The sequence below is a fragment of the Salmo trutta genome, chromosome 30, assembly GCF_901001165.1.
Source record: "Salmo trutta chromosome 30, fSalTru1.1, whole genome shotgun sequence".
Taxonomy (NCBI): domain Eukaryota; kingdom Metazoa; phylum Chordata; class Actinopteri; order Salmoniformes; family Salmonidae; genus Salmo; species Salmo trutta.
This window is the reverse complement of record NC_042986.1, coordinates 40,056,729-40,073,838: the sequence shown is the minus strand read 5'-3', so window position 1 is coordinate 40,073,838 and position 17,110 is coordinate 40,056,729. Positions and strand designations below refer to the sequence as shown.

Sequence of the window (17,110 nt, the reverse complement as noted above, 5' to 3'; positions counted from 1 at the left end):
TTTTATTTGTACTATATGCATTATTCAACTTCCCCAGAAGTAGATGGGCCAATCCTGTTGGCTCTATGATGGCCTGCGTTTATTCAATGATGGGGGGGAAGCTGTCGCATTACTGTTATCTCGTCTATTTAGTAGATTTTCGGTGAGATTTCTCTTCAACCAAAATGCTTTAGTTCACTTTCGTTGAAAATGTAGCCATGTCGTTTCAGTGTTTGTTTTTTTGCCTTACAAATGACACACCGTTTTTTTTTTCTCAAATCGCTCAATCTGTTTGGGCAGCGTTATCCTGAAATGATGTATATTCTAATACCATTTAGATTACCATTTAGAGGTTGCTTGTAAATCAAGCGTTGTGCATGCATTAGCCAACAGATTATGATCCAAACTAACACAAGAGATATTCATAGATATCCCCCACATTCCCTGACCTCAATCACAATCATTTACTGTTACATTGACATTAATACAGCCAGGTAATGTAACAACACCTGTAAAACCCAGTGGAAAAAATTAGGGCAGCATTGGCAACATTATTTTCCTTGTGCGTATTTGGCCATTTGGCACTGAACATAACAAAAGGCCTGGATCTGTGCGTAATTTGCCTTGCGTAAAATGCTCTCTCTAACCCCGATTTGTAATATGTTTGTTTTTGCAACAAAATGAAAGAGGAGTTCGATGGTTAATTGTAGCAACGTGATTGAATTATTGGCGGATCATAGGCCTATCAGCCCGCTGTCCCGCCTCGTCCTCCCTGTTTCACGGGTCTTTGTTCCTGATCTCCTAAATCCCACCCATTTGAAATGAAGAGAAGAAGAAAAAACCCACTCTCTCGGGCTCGCACAGGCGCCTTGCTTTCACTGTAACCGGTAGTCGTTAAAGTGCGTTCCGGACCAACCTCATGATGGAGACGGATAGTTGTTTGTCTTTCTCTTCGCAGCCAAACCGGACACCAACAGAGAACTCACCCGGTTTGGAGCAGCATAGTTCCTCGGGTTCGTTTCTTCCCTGCGACGAATTTCAGAAAAACGCACACCTTCCTCTCGCGCACCGTCTGAGTCTCCGGGGTCAGGGTGACTTCTACAGCTCGAGCTCCATGGGACAGTTTAATGACGGCGCACCCGCGGACTTTACGCACGGGGCAGCTCCCACGAACCCTCGCGCCTCGCCCAACAAACATAGCAAATATATGGAAAATATTAATCAGGATCAAAATGGTTTATCAATAAGCGTGAAGGGCTCGTTTTATGAAAACAACTCCGAGGGTAAGTGGAGATTTTTTTAAAATCTAAATCACGGCCATCAGTGTGAGGCTAACTGTGAAAAAGTTAGAGCCTCTCTACGAAAATAGGGGGAAATGCAATAACTATACTGACAATAATTATAATAATGATGTATTTACCTATATGGTATAGGCCTAACTGAGTAATGTCCTATTGCGTGTGGAAACCGTTGAAACATTATGCAATATCCATTCGGAAAAAGACACATGCCCGTGAAAAGATAATTGAGACCAACATTTGTTGTCAGCTACTTCAAATTATTTCAAAATTACATTTTCACCTATTTTGTAGACCTGTGGATATGTTCAGGGTTTCTCTGTCGCGGAACATAGCCTATGCATATTTTTCAAGGCCTTTGGATAAAAACGTCTTCACACTGTAAAGAATATTGTGCTAGTTCTATCTTTTTTATAATTACGTAACTATTTACATCAGCTTTTTTTTGTATTTCTAACATGAGGTATTCTGATGTATAATATACTTCACTTTTGGCGTTTCACAAACACTAATAAATTAAGTCCAGCGTCTAAAAAAAATGGCGTACTTCCAACAGAAGTGTATCAATTCCCAAACTGTTATTATTCGTTAGATCTACTTCGTCTTTTTGATCAGTTACTTTCAGTGATCATGTCTTAATGTTGATTTATTTTATTTTTTGCCATTTTAACACACTTTATCACGCATTGCTGAACACAGAAGTGGAGGTGGAACTGGAAGCATAGTAAGATGCTTCATGTGCCTCCAGTATGAAGTGTTACGCGCTGTTATGCGCATGACCTTGTTTAAAGTGGGAATGGGTAATCTCATTTTTTAACGTACATTTGCCCGAAGGTTTTGATATCCGTTTATCATGAATCATTACACCTCATAGCACAACAAACTGCTTAATACTGCTATATAAATATGATTTTCTTACCTCAAACATTCATATAATGTTGTTTAAGAGTATAATAAAATAACAACAACAAAAATGTATTACCCACAAAATTGAGCTACACAAATTCTTAAATTGAGAGTAAATATCATGAAAAAAATTGTAAATGAAACACTACATTAAATTGAATTTACATTTTAGAATATCATGTTTTTTGAACACATTCAAATATTGAAGTAAAATCAGGAACCTGCATTTTTATGTGAAAATCCTACATTTATAATATTTACTATATTTACTAAGCCCCTGAATCATTATGTACCATCTAATGATCGTGATTCCTTTTCACCAAATGTCTGTTTTTAATTGTTCACCTAATTATTTAGCTTGTTTTCTATCATTTAGGATAACGTTCCAAAGGACCATCAAAGGACTGGTGTTTATTAGTCCACACAGCAGGCCCCGGCTGAAGAAATCCCTAAAAAATAACGGAATGACTTTGTAGATCTGGGCCTCGTTTCCCAGTTGCGATGTAATTTAAGCATAACGATGATCGTACCAGTTGCGTCATTATTTACGAGCCAACCTTTTTAAGTGTGTCCCAAACAAACAAGTAGAGAGTACCTTCGCTAAGTGCATCGTTAGACCATGTGTCGTGTGGTTAGTAGGCCTATTGATAGGATCGAAAGAATAGCAACGCTGCTGTCGGATCAGCTTTCTCCATTCAAATCTTACCTTAACATTCGAGTTATTCCACAATACTGACGACGGATTAGCTCCTCGAGAGATATTACCATCTATGGCTGCAATTATTGAGGTGGCGTATTATGTTTACCCGATAATAATGCACTAAATCACAGATTGGGCACATGTTGTCACACATGAAACATATTGAGGCAAAACAAATACAGACAGTAGCCCAGTGGCAAAATAAAGCTCAATGTTATTTCAATATGATTGAAATATATCGGTCCATTTAGGCCTAGCCTATTTAACTTTTAATGCAGTCATCACGGTTTTCGTTTGAAGAATTGTTTTATCTTTTCACTTATTTGTAACAATTGCAAATACTTTGGCAACTTTGTATTTGTAGTGCATTTCGCTCTGAAGTTAACAGCCGTCAAAGTCAGACAGATACCCAGCCTAAACACAGCCAGGACAGCTCACCCGAAGTCAGTATTCAACGGTCATCCATGTCTGAGGACATCGGGAGGCAACAATGAGCGCTGTTAATTCAAGCATCTGCCTTTGATTCCAAAGATTACACGTTCGGATCAGGCGATAGAAAGTTGTTTTTGGGATGTTTTTTTTTTTTTTAAGCCTATCCCAAACCTTAGCCCTTACCTGAATTTACCTGAACTCAGAGTTAATGCCTAACCTTAAGATTTCGGAATATTGCCTAAACTTAACCCTAACATACTGACCACTCCGCTCGCGTTACTAGCTGGGATGTCTGTGAATAAAGTGACGCGGAAGGACCTAAAACATGGCTGTTCTATGAGTGGTCTGGATCACTCTTAGATGTGTGAAGATTTTTAACAGCAACGTTACTAACGAAGGTTCTGGGAAACAGCACGGCTACTAAAGATACATCGTAAAATGGTTCTAACTATGTTCTATCTTAACGCTACGAAGGCTCTGGGAAACGAGGCCCTGAATGCTGCTATGCCTTCATAGGTCGAAAATCTTGAATTAGGCCTGTTTTTTTGTTCCTTGCGAGCTCCTTTTCAGAACTTAGTTGTTTTGGTGAACCTAATATCCCCAATGTTGCCCTTTCGAATTATTAGAAAATAAAATGTGAATAAAATGTTAAAACACGAATTTAAAGGCATGGAACATTATAGGCCTAGACGACTACAAAAAATAATAGCCAGCCCACCGAAATTGGCTAGGTCGACTCAAATTAATGTGCAACGACATCAAAAAACGTCATTATTTTAACCTGAGCCGTCTAGGTGCGTGATTACGGCGTCGGTGGCGGGATTACGGCGTCGGTGGCGGGATTACGGCGTAATTACGGCGTCGGTGGCGGGAGCTTCCACCGTGCCATACACATCTTATAAACACACCAATCATATGCATCCTCCACAAAATACAGTAATAAACGAAACAAACAAAAAACAGAATACAACTTAAGTTCATTTTAAATTGAGAAGGTTTCTTATTTAAAAATTCAGTTTTTTTTCTGAAACGCAAAAATTTTTTTACACATTTCCTAATTAGATGCTCAATATATGTTTTATGCAACAGGCCCTATTTGCAAATATTGACTCTGGAAGACCCTGTCCTTTTAAAAAAATTTTTTTTTACATCCTAATTTTTTGGGGTGTGCAATATTATCTATCATATTTAACCACATTCAGAACATTCTCTAAATAATAATAAACTTAAAGAACTAGATGAATTTAAAAATACAGATAATATTCTTTGGCTTGAGGCATGCACCATCACAGCGTTCCAAGTTTGAAACACTTTACTAAAACCTAATATCCCGTGAACTCGAGTCTTAGGAAATGACGTGGTTCTTCGGTATTACTTATTGACGTTTGTAATCTATCCTCTAAAGTTGCCTTTATTAAGGGATGTGAGTTCTGATAAGGACAGTGATATATCTGTGTGTGTAGGAATAACACACAGCAGTCTGATTCATGTTATTGCCAAAGACAACCGTGTGATAGAGAAACTCCATCTCTTCAGTTAATCTTCCTCTAGATAATACCATGGTCTGATTTAAAATGGATACTTTTCTATTTCCATAGGTTTTGTCTGTGGTCTTGAATTAATACTTTTTATACACACGCAAACACACTTACACGTACACGCTTATCACACACACACACTTACACGTACATGCTTACACACACACACACACACACACACACACACACACACACACACACACACACACACACACACACACACACACACACACACACATACACAGACACGGCAGGTAGCCTAGTGATTAGAGCATTGGGCCAATAACCGAAGGTTTGCTGAATCGAATCCCCAAGATGACATGGTAAAATATCATTATGTCCCTGAGCAAGGCAGTTAACCCACTGTTACCCAGCCGGCGTGGCTGTCAATTAACCCTTTTGTAGTCTTAACATTCTGTATACTCCACTTGTCCTAAGGGTAAAAAATGACACGCCTTCACTAAAATAAAGCAGCTTAATTGAATTTGAAACCCCAAATCTATTTTGCATGAAGAAACTTTGTGAATATCTGATTTTTCCCACTTCACAATGCAGAAAGACTGCATTTAATCAGTGGACACCACTCGTTTTTATTACAACACACCTCTCATAATTGTTTTCTTTACTAAAGTTGAGGTTTATTATTAGTATTGCTAAATGTACTACTTAGGTGTAAACATACTTTTTTTTAGCAAGAGAGCACTTGTATAGCCTAAGAAAGTAGCAGAAATGTGCAGAAAGTAGTTTTGAATGCATTTTATTGAAGGGAAACAATAACGGTCTTTAACTTTTTTGGCAACATAGTGATATATTGTTATATACTGTACAATGAGGAATTACAAGTGCCTTTCCCAACTGCTCCAGGAACACCCTGCCCTTGTCAGGCATCCAGGTAGGGTTGATCTTCTTCCATATCACGAAGGCATTGTATGAGGACAGGGAAGATGACCAGGGACCAGCGGGGCAATCATCCTCCTGTAGCTGTAAGTTCCAATCACCTTGTCCAGGTTGTCCACGACTCCATTGTTGTGGTTGTAATCCAGGATGATGGCTGGCTTCCTGTCCTCACGATCACTGATCTTAGCCGTTTTGTGCAGTGTGCTCAGGAGGACCACATTCTTGTTCCTCTTTGGGAGGTAAGAAACTAGAGTGGTGGTGATGGCAAACATTGATGAGAAGGCCTCTCGCCGTACCAACCATGGTGATCTTCTTCTCAAGATACCTCCTCTTCTAAATCATTGTTCTCTTGTTCCTCCGGACATCTGAAAAAATCTGATCTACTACCTGTTGGGCACTGAAACATGCACTCATGGCTTCAGCAAAGAGAGAACTGGGGGGACTGTCATCTGCAGCACCTTTATAGCCTTTTACTGCATTCCCAATTAGTTAACAACGCTTTCCAGATATTTTATTTTGTCTGAAATTGTTTTTATTTTGTCTGAATTTTTTTTAATTTTGTCTGTGACCTTGAGTCATGTGTGGGGTTGTGGAGGGGAGATGCTGCACATGCACAATAAAGTTTAAGTATTAGAGTCTAATCAGTAGCACACAATCTCAATTTCTCATTGTGTATGTGTGTCCTTGTGGTTTTTGTGGTGTGTAAATGATTTAATAACTGTCGGGTCAAAAATGATCATAAGACAATCTTTGTACTCTGGTGGTGTACATCTTACATGGAAATATGAACAAAGGCGATGTTTCACTTTTTCTAATGTTGGGCGCACTCTAGGAAAAATCATCAATTTTCAAGTTGAAAAAATATAATTTAGGTGGTTTTCTCTGCTGTTAAACATAGTGGCGGGTCATTTTTTACCCTTAAGACAACACAAGGGTTAAGGCAGCCCCCGGCACCTCTCTGTTTCATTTCAGTTGTACAACTGACTAGATATCCCCCTTTCCCTTTCTGTTGTATAACTGACTAAGTATCCCCCTTTCTGTTGTACACCTGACTAAGTATCCCCCTTTCTGTTGTACAACTGACTAGGTATCCCCCCTTTCTGTTGTACAACTGGCTAGATATCCCCCCTTCCCTTTCGGCCATTTCCATCCAAATGGATCAATCAGCAACAACATGTGAAGTTCATAGGAGCATATCAAATTGGATGTCAAATGAAAACTAAGATTTTATATTTTGTGGAAATTAATGCATAGATACCATTTTCCATCTAGAACATTTGTCATAAGGAAAGGCTTTGATTTCTGGTCAAACAGATGGACAAGGGGTCTTAGAAAACATCTACCAGAAAAAAGTTTTAAAGGTATTAGAAATACCTCCAAACACACCTGCCAACTAATATCAACACATATTGCCTTGTGCCTTGTAATTCTGTTACCAAACACCCACTTATATTTAAGATATAGTCTAATTTCTCTCCCTCATGAGGAGGGAGGATAATGAAAGTTCACAGGAGTAAAAAGTAAAGGTAGACCTACCAATTAGTTATAGTGATTTTACTGATATCAAGTTTGTTTATGAGTTATTAAGTGATTCAAACTTGTAATTCTGTTTCCAAATTGGTAACGGAATTACCAAAAAGTAGAGTACTGTAGAGTTGAGTACAGTAGAGTAGAGTACAGTACAGTACTGTAGAGTAGAGTACAGTACTGTACAGTAGAGTAGAGTACTGTACAGTACAGTAGAGAAGAGTACAGTACTGTACAGTATAGTAGAGTAGAGAAGAGTACTGTACAGTAGAGTTCAGTACTGTACAGTAGAGTTCAGTACATTAGAGTAGAGTACTGTACAGTAGAGTAGAGTTGAGTACAGTAGAGTACAGTAGAGAAGAGTACAGTACTGTACAGTAGAGTTCAGTACTGTACAGTTGAGTTCAGTACATTAGAGTAGAGTAGAGTTGAGTACAGTACAGTACAGTAGAGAAGAGTACAGTACTGTACAGTACAGTAGAGTTCAGTACATTAGAGTAGAGTACAGTAGAGTAGAGTTGAGTACAGTACAGTACAGTACAGTAGAGAAGAGTACAGTACTGTACAGTACAGCAGAGTTCAGTACTGTACAGTAGAGTTAAGTACATTAGCATAGAGTACTGTACAGTAGAGTTGAGTACAGTACAGTAGAGAAGAGTGCTGTACAGTACAGTAGAGTTCAATACTGTACAGTAGAGTTCAGTACAGTAGAGTAGAGTTCAGTAGAGTAGAGTACTGTACAGTAGAGTAGAGTTCAGTAGAGTAGAGTACTGTACAGTAGAGTAGATCTCAGTACAGTAGAGCACACTAGAGTAGAGTACGGTACAGTTTACAGTATTGAACATATTTACTGTACTCTACTGTGCTGTACTCTACTGTACTCTACTGTGCTGTACTGTGATGTCCAAACTTGTGAAACATAGACATTTATGATTGGTTCAGATTTTTCAGTGTAAATTGTCCAAAGTAGTCCTTGTGCATAGTGCACAGTTTGTTAAACTTTAAAATCAATGTTTTTTGTATGGCATACATTTTAAAGTGAAAAATCTGTGTCAAATCGCAATTCTGTTACAATGGAATTGCCCTTTTATGAAAACCCTTAATGAAAGCGTTTTCATTCAACTTTTTGGAAATATGGGTTGTGGACCATATAAGAATGAGATACAGAAAGCCCCAAATATTGGTATGATTAGAATACTTTTTTTGGACAAGATTATCCGTTTGGCGTCAGTCTGTCTGTGAATTTAACCTGAGTGTTGGTTTTCTGGGTCAGATTTGAGTAGAGATATGTTGTTTTCACATGACACTTGATTGCTGTCCAACATTCTGGGACACAGTCAGACTCACACACCTTCAAAGGAAGACTAGTCTTCCTGTTTTGTCTATTGGTGCTTGGAAGGGAAGAGGGTTAGGGTTTAGGGATTGTAAAGCAGGGGGGATGGTATAGCACATTGCCTAAAACTTTTATATAAATAAGTATTTAAGTATAGTGAGTTAGATGGATGATGAATTGAATAGGTATTCCTAATCCCAGATCTCAGTATAGTGAGTTAGAGGGGTGATGAATTGACTAGATATTCCTAACCCCAGATCTCAGTATAGTGAGTTAGAGGGATGCTGAATTGACCAGGTATTCCTAACCCCAGATCTCAGTATAGTGAGTTAGAGGGATGCTGAATTGACCAGGTATTCCTAACCCCAGATCTCATCCATGTTGACATTTCTTGAACTACACAGTCCAAAAATGAACAATACAAAATAAAAATAAAATATATATTTTAAATTTAAGAAACTGTTAAACCCAATTCAATGTTCCTGAAATTTGACATTTTACCAAAAATATGTCTGACATCTGATAATGCAGCAAAAGCTTATTTCTCTAAAAATTGTATGCACAAATTTGTTTATAGCTCTGTTAGTGAGCATTTCTCCTTTGCCAAGAGAATCCATCCACCTGACAGGTGTGGCATATCAACAAGCTGATTAAACCACATGATCATTACACAGGTGCACCTTGTGCTGGGGACAATAAAAGGCCATTTTCAAAATGTGCAGTTTTGTCACACAATGCCACAGATGAACTATGGTGTGGGTTTGGATCTATTCTAAACCAACATCAGGGGTGTGTCCCAAAATGACCCCTTATTCCATAAATAGTGCACTACTTTTGAGCAGAGACCTATAGGCCCTCGTCAAAAGTAGTGCACTATGTTGGGAATAGGGGGGAATGTAGCGTTGTGGTAAAAGAAAATACTTCTCTGTTTGGGACAGGAAGTTAAATAGGACTATGCTGAATGACTGCTCTCAACTGTCCTCAGAGTGAGCCTGCTGATAGGACATGGGAAAAAAGTCTAGATAGGACAAAGGGGACAGAGAGAATAATTATCTTCTGGGACCCCATCATTAACATGAAGAACATGTTATGACATTATGACATCCATAATGGTACTGTCATTCAATCACACACAGGGTCCATAACGGTACTGTCCAGTCATCCAAACACTCACAGAGTCCATAACGGTACTGTCCATTCATCAAACACTCACAGAGTCCATAACGGTACTGTCCATTCATCCAAACACTCACAGAGTCCATAATGGTACTGTCCAGTCATCCAAACGCACACAAAGTCCATAATGGTACTGTCAAGTGATCCAAACACACCCAGTCCATAATGGTACTGTCCAGTACAGTTACTTGGAAGTGACTTGTATCACATAAATGAATAGATGGTCTGTGTGTCATATCTATCATAGTCATGAAATGCATATATTTGACCATGCCTTGTTATTTTATACACACAATGATACTTTGTATCAAATTTGGTCAAATGTCTAACTTTCTAAATTGAATTAAAAACTCAAATGATTTGGGACTCACATTGTCAAAAATGTGTTCTTACAATAAGAGTTATCACATAACGAGATTTTCAGTCTTCAAAAAGAAACTTTGAACTTGTTAAATTAGTTGGAAGAATCTGTAATATATTCTGTCCATAATATGATCCCAAACACTAGGTCCGTGTGAAACCTCCTCAAACCCACAACACATCAGTTTGAGTTCTGCTCAGGGGGCTTGACCTTCATTTAATGCGGGTCAAAACAAACAGTGGTCTGGAATGTTGTGTCTAGTCAGATCTGATTAAAACATAATAAGGAGACTTCAAGCTAAAATACTAAATTAAGAGGGAAAAAAGCAAGAGTTTTATAAAAGCAACCATGTTTATTTCCAACTCTATCTCGTACAAATTTGTGCATAACAGTAAAAGAATTCCGTCAGCAGCTCACTTGCTTGTCATGTACTTGCTTGTCTTGTCGTCGTGGCTCATCTGGCCTGTTTTTCTCACCTCGTATCAGGGGGTCTGTAAGAGAGCAGTGGGACCCCTGAGACAACACAGGAACGTTCACTCCTTTCCAAACCAACGTCCTCCTTCAGATCTTAGTCATATCTCCTGAGAAAAGACAAGTCTGCGTGGCTGAATCCTGTTTATTATTCATGGAGAATATTACATTGATGCCTCTTACAGTGGACGTTAATGAATCCTGTTTATTATTAATGGAGAATATTACATTGATGCCTCTTACAGTGGACGTTAATGAATCCTGTTTATTATTCATGGAGAATATTACATTGATGCCTCTTACAGTGGACGTTAATGAATCCTGTTTATTATTAATGGAGAATATTACATTGATGCCTCTTACAGTGGACGTTAATGAATCCTGTTTATTATTCATGGAGAATATTACATTGATGCCTCTTACAGTGGACGGTAATGAATCCTGTTTATTATTCATGGAGAATATTACATTGATGCCTCTTACAGTGGACGGTAATGAATCCTGTTTATTATTAATGGAGAATATTACATTGATGCCTCTTACAGTGGACGTTAATGAATCCTGTTTATTATTAATGGAGAATATTACATTGATGCCTCTTACAGTGGACGGTAATGAATCCTGTTTATTATTAATGGAGAATATTACATTGATGCCTCTTACAGTGGACGTTAATGAATCCTGTTTATTATTAATGGAGAATATTACATTGATGCCTCTTACAGTGGACGTTAATGAATCCTGTTTATTATTAATGGAGAATATTACATTGATGCCTCTTACAGTGGACGTTAATTAATCCTGTTTATTATTAATGGAGAATATTACATTGATGTCTCTTACAGTGGACGTTAATGAATCCTGTTTATTATTAATGGAGAATATTACATTGATGCCTCTTACAGTGGACGTTAATGAATCCTGTTTATTATTCATGGAGAATATTACATTGATGCCTCTTACAGTGGACGTTAATGAATCCTGTTTATTATTAATGGAGAATATTACATTGATGCCTCTTACAGTGGATGGTAATGAATCCTGTTTATTATTAATGGAGAATATTACATTGATGCCTCTTACAGTGGACGTTAATGAATCCTGTTTATTATTAATGGAGAATATTACATTGATGCCTCTTACAGTGGACGTTAATGAATCCTGTTTATTATTAATGGAGAATATTACATTGATGCCTCTTACAGTGGACGTTAATGAATCCTGTTTATTATTAATGGAGAATATTACATTGATGCCTCTTACAGTGGACGTTAATTAATCCTGTTTATTATTAATGGAGAATATTACATTGATGCCTCTTACAGTGGACGGTAATGAATCCTGTTTATTATTCATGGAGAATATTACATTGATGCCTCTTACAGTGGACGGTAATGAATCCTGTTTATTATTAATGGAGAATATTACATTGATGCCTCTTACAGTGGACGTTAATGAATCCTGTTTATTATTAATGGAGAATATTACATTGATGCCTCTTACAGTGGACGTTAATGAATCCTGTTTATTATTAATGGAGAATATTACATTGATGCCTCTTACAGTGGACGGTAATGAATCCTGTTTATTATTAATGGAGAATATTACATTGATGCCTCTTACAGTGGACGTTAATGAATCCTGTTTATTATTAATGGAGAATATTACATTGATGCCTCTTACAGTGGACGTTAATGAATCCTGTTTATTATTAATGGAGAATATTACATTGATGCCTCTTACAGTGGACGTTAATTAATCCTGTTTATTATTAATGGAGAATATTACATTGATGTCTCTTACAGTGGACGTTAATGAATCCTGTTTATTATTAATGGAGAATATTACATTGATGCCTCTTACAGTGGACGTTAATGAATCCTGTTTATTATTCATGGTGAATATTACATTGATGCCTCTTACAGTGGACGTTAATGAATCCTGTTTATTATTAATGGAGAATATTACATTGATGCCTCTTACAGTGGACGTTAATGAATCCTGTTTATTATTCATGGAGAATATTACATTGATGCCTCTTACAGTGGACGTTAATGAATCCTGTTTATTATTAATGGAGAATATTACATTGATGCCTCTTACAGTGGACGTTAATGAATCCTGTTTATTATTAATGGAGAATATTACATTGATGCCTCTTACAGTGGACGTTAATGAATCCTGTTTATTATTAATGGAGAATATTACATTGATGCCTCTTACAGTGGACGTTAATGAATCCTGTTTATTATTAATGGAGAATATTACATTGATGCCTCTTACAGTGGACGTTAATGAATCCTGTTTATTATTCATGGAGAATATTACATTGATGCCTCTTACAGTGGACGTTAATGAATCCTGTTTATTATTAATGGAGAATATTACATTGATGCCTCTTACAGTGGACGTTAATTAATCCTGTTTATTATTAATGGAGAATATTACATTGATGTCTCTTACAGTGGACGTTAATGAATCCTGTTTATTATTAATGGAGAATATTACATTGATGCCTCTTACAGTGGACGTTAATGAATCCTGTTTATTATTAATGGAGAATATTACATTGATGCCTCTTATAGTGGACGTTAATGAATCCTGTTTATTATTAATGGAGAATATTACATTGATGCCTCTTACAGTGGATGTTAATGAATCCTGTTTATTATTATGGAGAATATTACATTGCTGCCTCAGTGGACATTAATGTTAGGTTGGCTGTTTAATCTGAATATCTCTATGTGACAATGTTACCACTGGTAGACATCAGAGCCTCGCTTAAACACAGCAATTTACTTTTTTCACGCACACACACATGCACACACACACACACACACACACACACACACACACACACACACACACACACACACACACACACACACACACACACACACACTCTACAGCCGAAATGAAGATAATATATATCTCATAGTAAGCCCTAGCTTCCTCCTTTCTCTCTCTGTACCCTCCCTCAGCCAGAGAGAAGGTGGGTCCCAAGCCCATGGGCTACCCAGTGATTGACTCAGACTGCTGCATCAAGCTGAAGGAGCCAACCAATGATCTCCAAACAGGGGACTCAATCGCAGACTCCATCGACCTATCAGGCAAGAACAAGAAGCGTCGTAACCGCACCACGTTCAGTACCTTCCAGTTGGAGGAGCTGGAGAAAGTGTTTCAGAAGACTCACTACCCTGACGTTTACGCCCGGGAACAGCTGGCCCTTAGGACCGAACTGACAGAGGCCCGTGTACAGGTAATGCCCCTCTTCATCACATTTTACACATCCTACAGTCCCCATATCCTGGCCGCTACAGTAACTATCTCAGTCCCCTATCCTGGCTGCGACAGTAACTATCTCAGTCCCCTATCCTGGCTGCTACAGTAACTATCTCAGTCCCCTATCCTGGCTGCGACAGTAACTATCTCAGTCCCCTATCCTGGCTGCGACAGTAACTATCTCAGTCCCCTATCCTGGCTTCTACAGTAACTATCTCAGTCCACTATCCTGGCTGCTACAGTAACTATCTCAGTCCCCTATCCTGGCTTCTACAGTAACTATCTCAGTCCCCTATCCTGGCTAAAGTAACTATCTCAGTTTGCAACTGTAATAGTTTGCAGTACCATCCTGCAAACATTTAATACATCCAGATTATAGGCTAAGATATTTATGTGCAGAAATGCTAAGTAGAACTGCTGCTCAGTCCTTTAAATTAAGATTTTTGCTTGTTGCCTTACAACAAACTTTGGCATTTGAAAGTAAATTATGGTAAGTGGCAGATGTCCTCTGATCCCTTTCTCTCTCTCCATTCAGGTGTGGTTCCAGAACCGGCGGGCCAAGTGGAGGAAGAGGGAACGCTACGGGAAGATCCAGGAGGTGCGAAACCACTTTGCTGCTACATACAATATCTCCACCTACCAGGTACACACTGACACGCACTGACACGCACCGACACGCACTGACACACACCGACACACACCGACACACACCGACACATCGACACACATAGTTCACTTTGCTACTACATATGATATCTCCACCTACCAGGTACTGTCCTCCGACATGTGGCGTCACTCCTACGCACGCTCACCCCTCAATCTAATCTGACGTACTCTCTTCCTCTCTAGATGCAGAGCAACCTGTGGCCAGGAGCTGGTGCAGGAGGGGGTGGGGGGTCCGGCGGGGGCTGTGTCTTGAGTCCTGACAACATGTCTTCCTCCTGTATGAGCCCCTACCCACATCCCCACAGCAACCTCTCCTCCATGGGCTTCATGGGCATGCCCCCATCCTCCAGCCACCCCCACCACCCTCACCATCACCCCCCACACCACCCTGGCATCAATAGCCTCTACTCCCTCCACAGCTTCCCTGGGGCCCTCGGGGGCCACTCCTTTGAGCCGGGGCCCGAGACAGAGTATAAGCCATCCAGCCTGTTGGCCCTGCGGATGAAGGCTAAGGACCCTGGGAGTCTTCTATCCTGGCCTACATGATCACTACAGTGTCTGGGTCAGATCCCTACTATGTACTGACTGAGCCAATGTACACACACACATTCAAACTCAATCTTGTATACTAGCTACCCCATGGATAGTTATGGCCACATGTGTTTGTGTTGCTGCATGTTGATAACAGCAGAAGTCAAAACTCTCTCCTGTGGTTCACTACAATATGCACACACACACACTCACACACACACTGCGATTCTTCTCCCAATAACGTAAACCCACAGATTTCAAAACATGACATGATCAACCTTTGAGTTTGTTAGGTATTTTGTGCCTGGGCATTTCCATGTAAAAGGACCAACATATGAAATTAATACGAACAGGTAAAATTGGGTGTCAAATGAAAACCAAGATTGAATATTTTGTGGAAATGAATGCCTATATACCATTTTTCAACCATTTTCCATCTTGAATATTTGTCATAAGCAAAGGCTTTGATTTCTGGATAAACAGAAGGGGGTCTTAGAAAACATCTACCAGTAAAAGTATTAAAAGGTATCAGAAATACATCAAAACACAATAATGTTGATGACAAGACCCCTGCCAACTCATATCAACACTTACACTTAGGTTAAACACTTACACTTACACCCACATATCTCCTTCATGAGACCTACCAATTAGTTATATTGATTTTACTGATATCAAATTTAGTTTTTGACGTAAGTGATTAAAACTCGTAATTTGAAATACAAAACAATCTGCAATGTAATGACTGCAACTGATTTGGCTACGATAGGAAATTGTAGTAGTCACAAACCACAGTTGGATCACCTGTTACTGTCCTCCCTTCCACTGACATACTGTAATGTTCAGCTCATAGGGTCTCCTGCTACTGTCCTCCCTTCTACTGACATACTGTTATGTTCAGCTCATAGGGTCTCCTGCTACTGTCCTCCCTTCTACTGACATACTGTTATGTTCAGCTCATAGGGTCTCCTGCTACTGTCCTCCCTTCCACTGACATACTGTTATGTTCAGCTCATAGTGTCTCCTGCTACTGTCCTCCCTTCCACTGACATACTGTTATGTTCAGCTCATAGTGTCTCCTGCTACTGTCTTCCCTTCCACTGACATACTGTTATGTTCAGCTCATAGTGTCTCCTGCTACTGTCCTCCCTTCCACTGACATACTGTTATGTTCAGCTCATAGGGTCTCCTGCTACTGTCCTCCCTTCCACTGACATACTGTTATGTTCAGCTCATAGGGTCTCCTGCTACTGTCTTCCCTTCCACTGACATACTGTTATGTTCAGCTCATAGGGTCTCCTGCTACTGTCCTCCCTTCTACTGGCATACTGTTATGTTCAGCTCATAGGGTCTCCTGTTACTGTCCTCTCTTCCACTGACATACTGTTATGTTCAGCTCATAGTGTCTCTTGATACTGTCCTCCCTTCTACTGGCATACTGTTATGTTCAGATCATAGTGTCTCCTGATACTGTCCTCCCTTCCACTGACATACTGTTATGTTCAGCTCATAGTGTCTCCTGATACTGTCCTCTCTTCCACTGACATACTGTTATGTTCAGCTCATAGTGTCTCTTGATACTGTCCTCCCTTCTACTGGCATACTGTTATGTTCAGATCATAGGGTCTCCTGCTACTGTCCTCCCTTCCACTGACATACTGTTATGTTCAGCTCATAGTGTCTCCTGCTACTGTCCTCCTTTCCACTGACATACTGTTATGTTCAGCTCATAGTGTCTCCTGCTACTGTCCTCCCTTCCACTGGCATACTGTTATGTTCAGATCATAACTGTTTTCTTTTTCTTTCTGTTATCTGGTGGTCAAAGCAAGAGTGTTAAAACAGTCTATCTGGACAACCCCCCCCCTCTCTCTCTCTCTCTCTCGCTTTCTCTCTCTTGCTCTCTCTCTCTCTTTCTCTCCCACTCCCTTTCCCTCTCTCTCTCTCTGTCTCTCCCTCTCTCTGTCTCTCACTCTCACTCTCCAGTTAATGTCACTTCTCCCACCTCTTACTGAC

General features: G+C 39.4%; 1 protein-coding gene across 1 annotated transcript; it reads left to right on the top strand.

The window, feature by feature from the left end:
* Nucleotides 1-670: 670 nt before the first annotated feature.
* alx3 (ALX homeobox 3) lies at nt 671-15,528 on the top strand. The gene is made up of 4 exons (XM_029724153.1): nt 671-1,262; nt 13,600-13,877; nt 14,436-14,543; nt 14,750-15,528. The coding sequence occupies exons 1-4, from the start codon at nt 899-901 to the stop codon at nt 15,110-15,112; spliced, it is 1,113 nt and encodes a 370-aa protein (XP_029580013.1). The 5' UTR covers nt 671-898; the 3' UTR covers nt 15,113-15,528.
* The last annotated feature ends 1,582 nt before the right edge of the window (nt 15,529-17,110 follow it).

Bases quoted from the DNA above. Each gene is read 5' to 3' on its own strand.
- alx3 (XM_029724153.1), top strand. From the start codon at position 899: ATGATGGAGACGGATAGTTGTTTGTCTTTCTCTTCGCAGCCAAACCGG. The intron at 1,263-13,599 runs GTAAGTGGAGAT...ACCCTCCCTCAG, and splicing joins TTATGAAAACAACTCCGAGG to CCAGAGAGAAGGTGGGTCCC. The intron at 13,878-14,435 runs GTAATGCCCCTC...CTCTCCATTCAG, and splicing joins TGACAGAGGCCCGTGTACAG to GTGTGGTTCCAGAACCGGCG.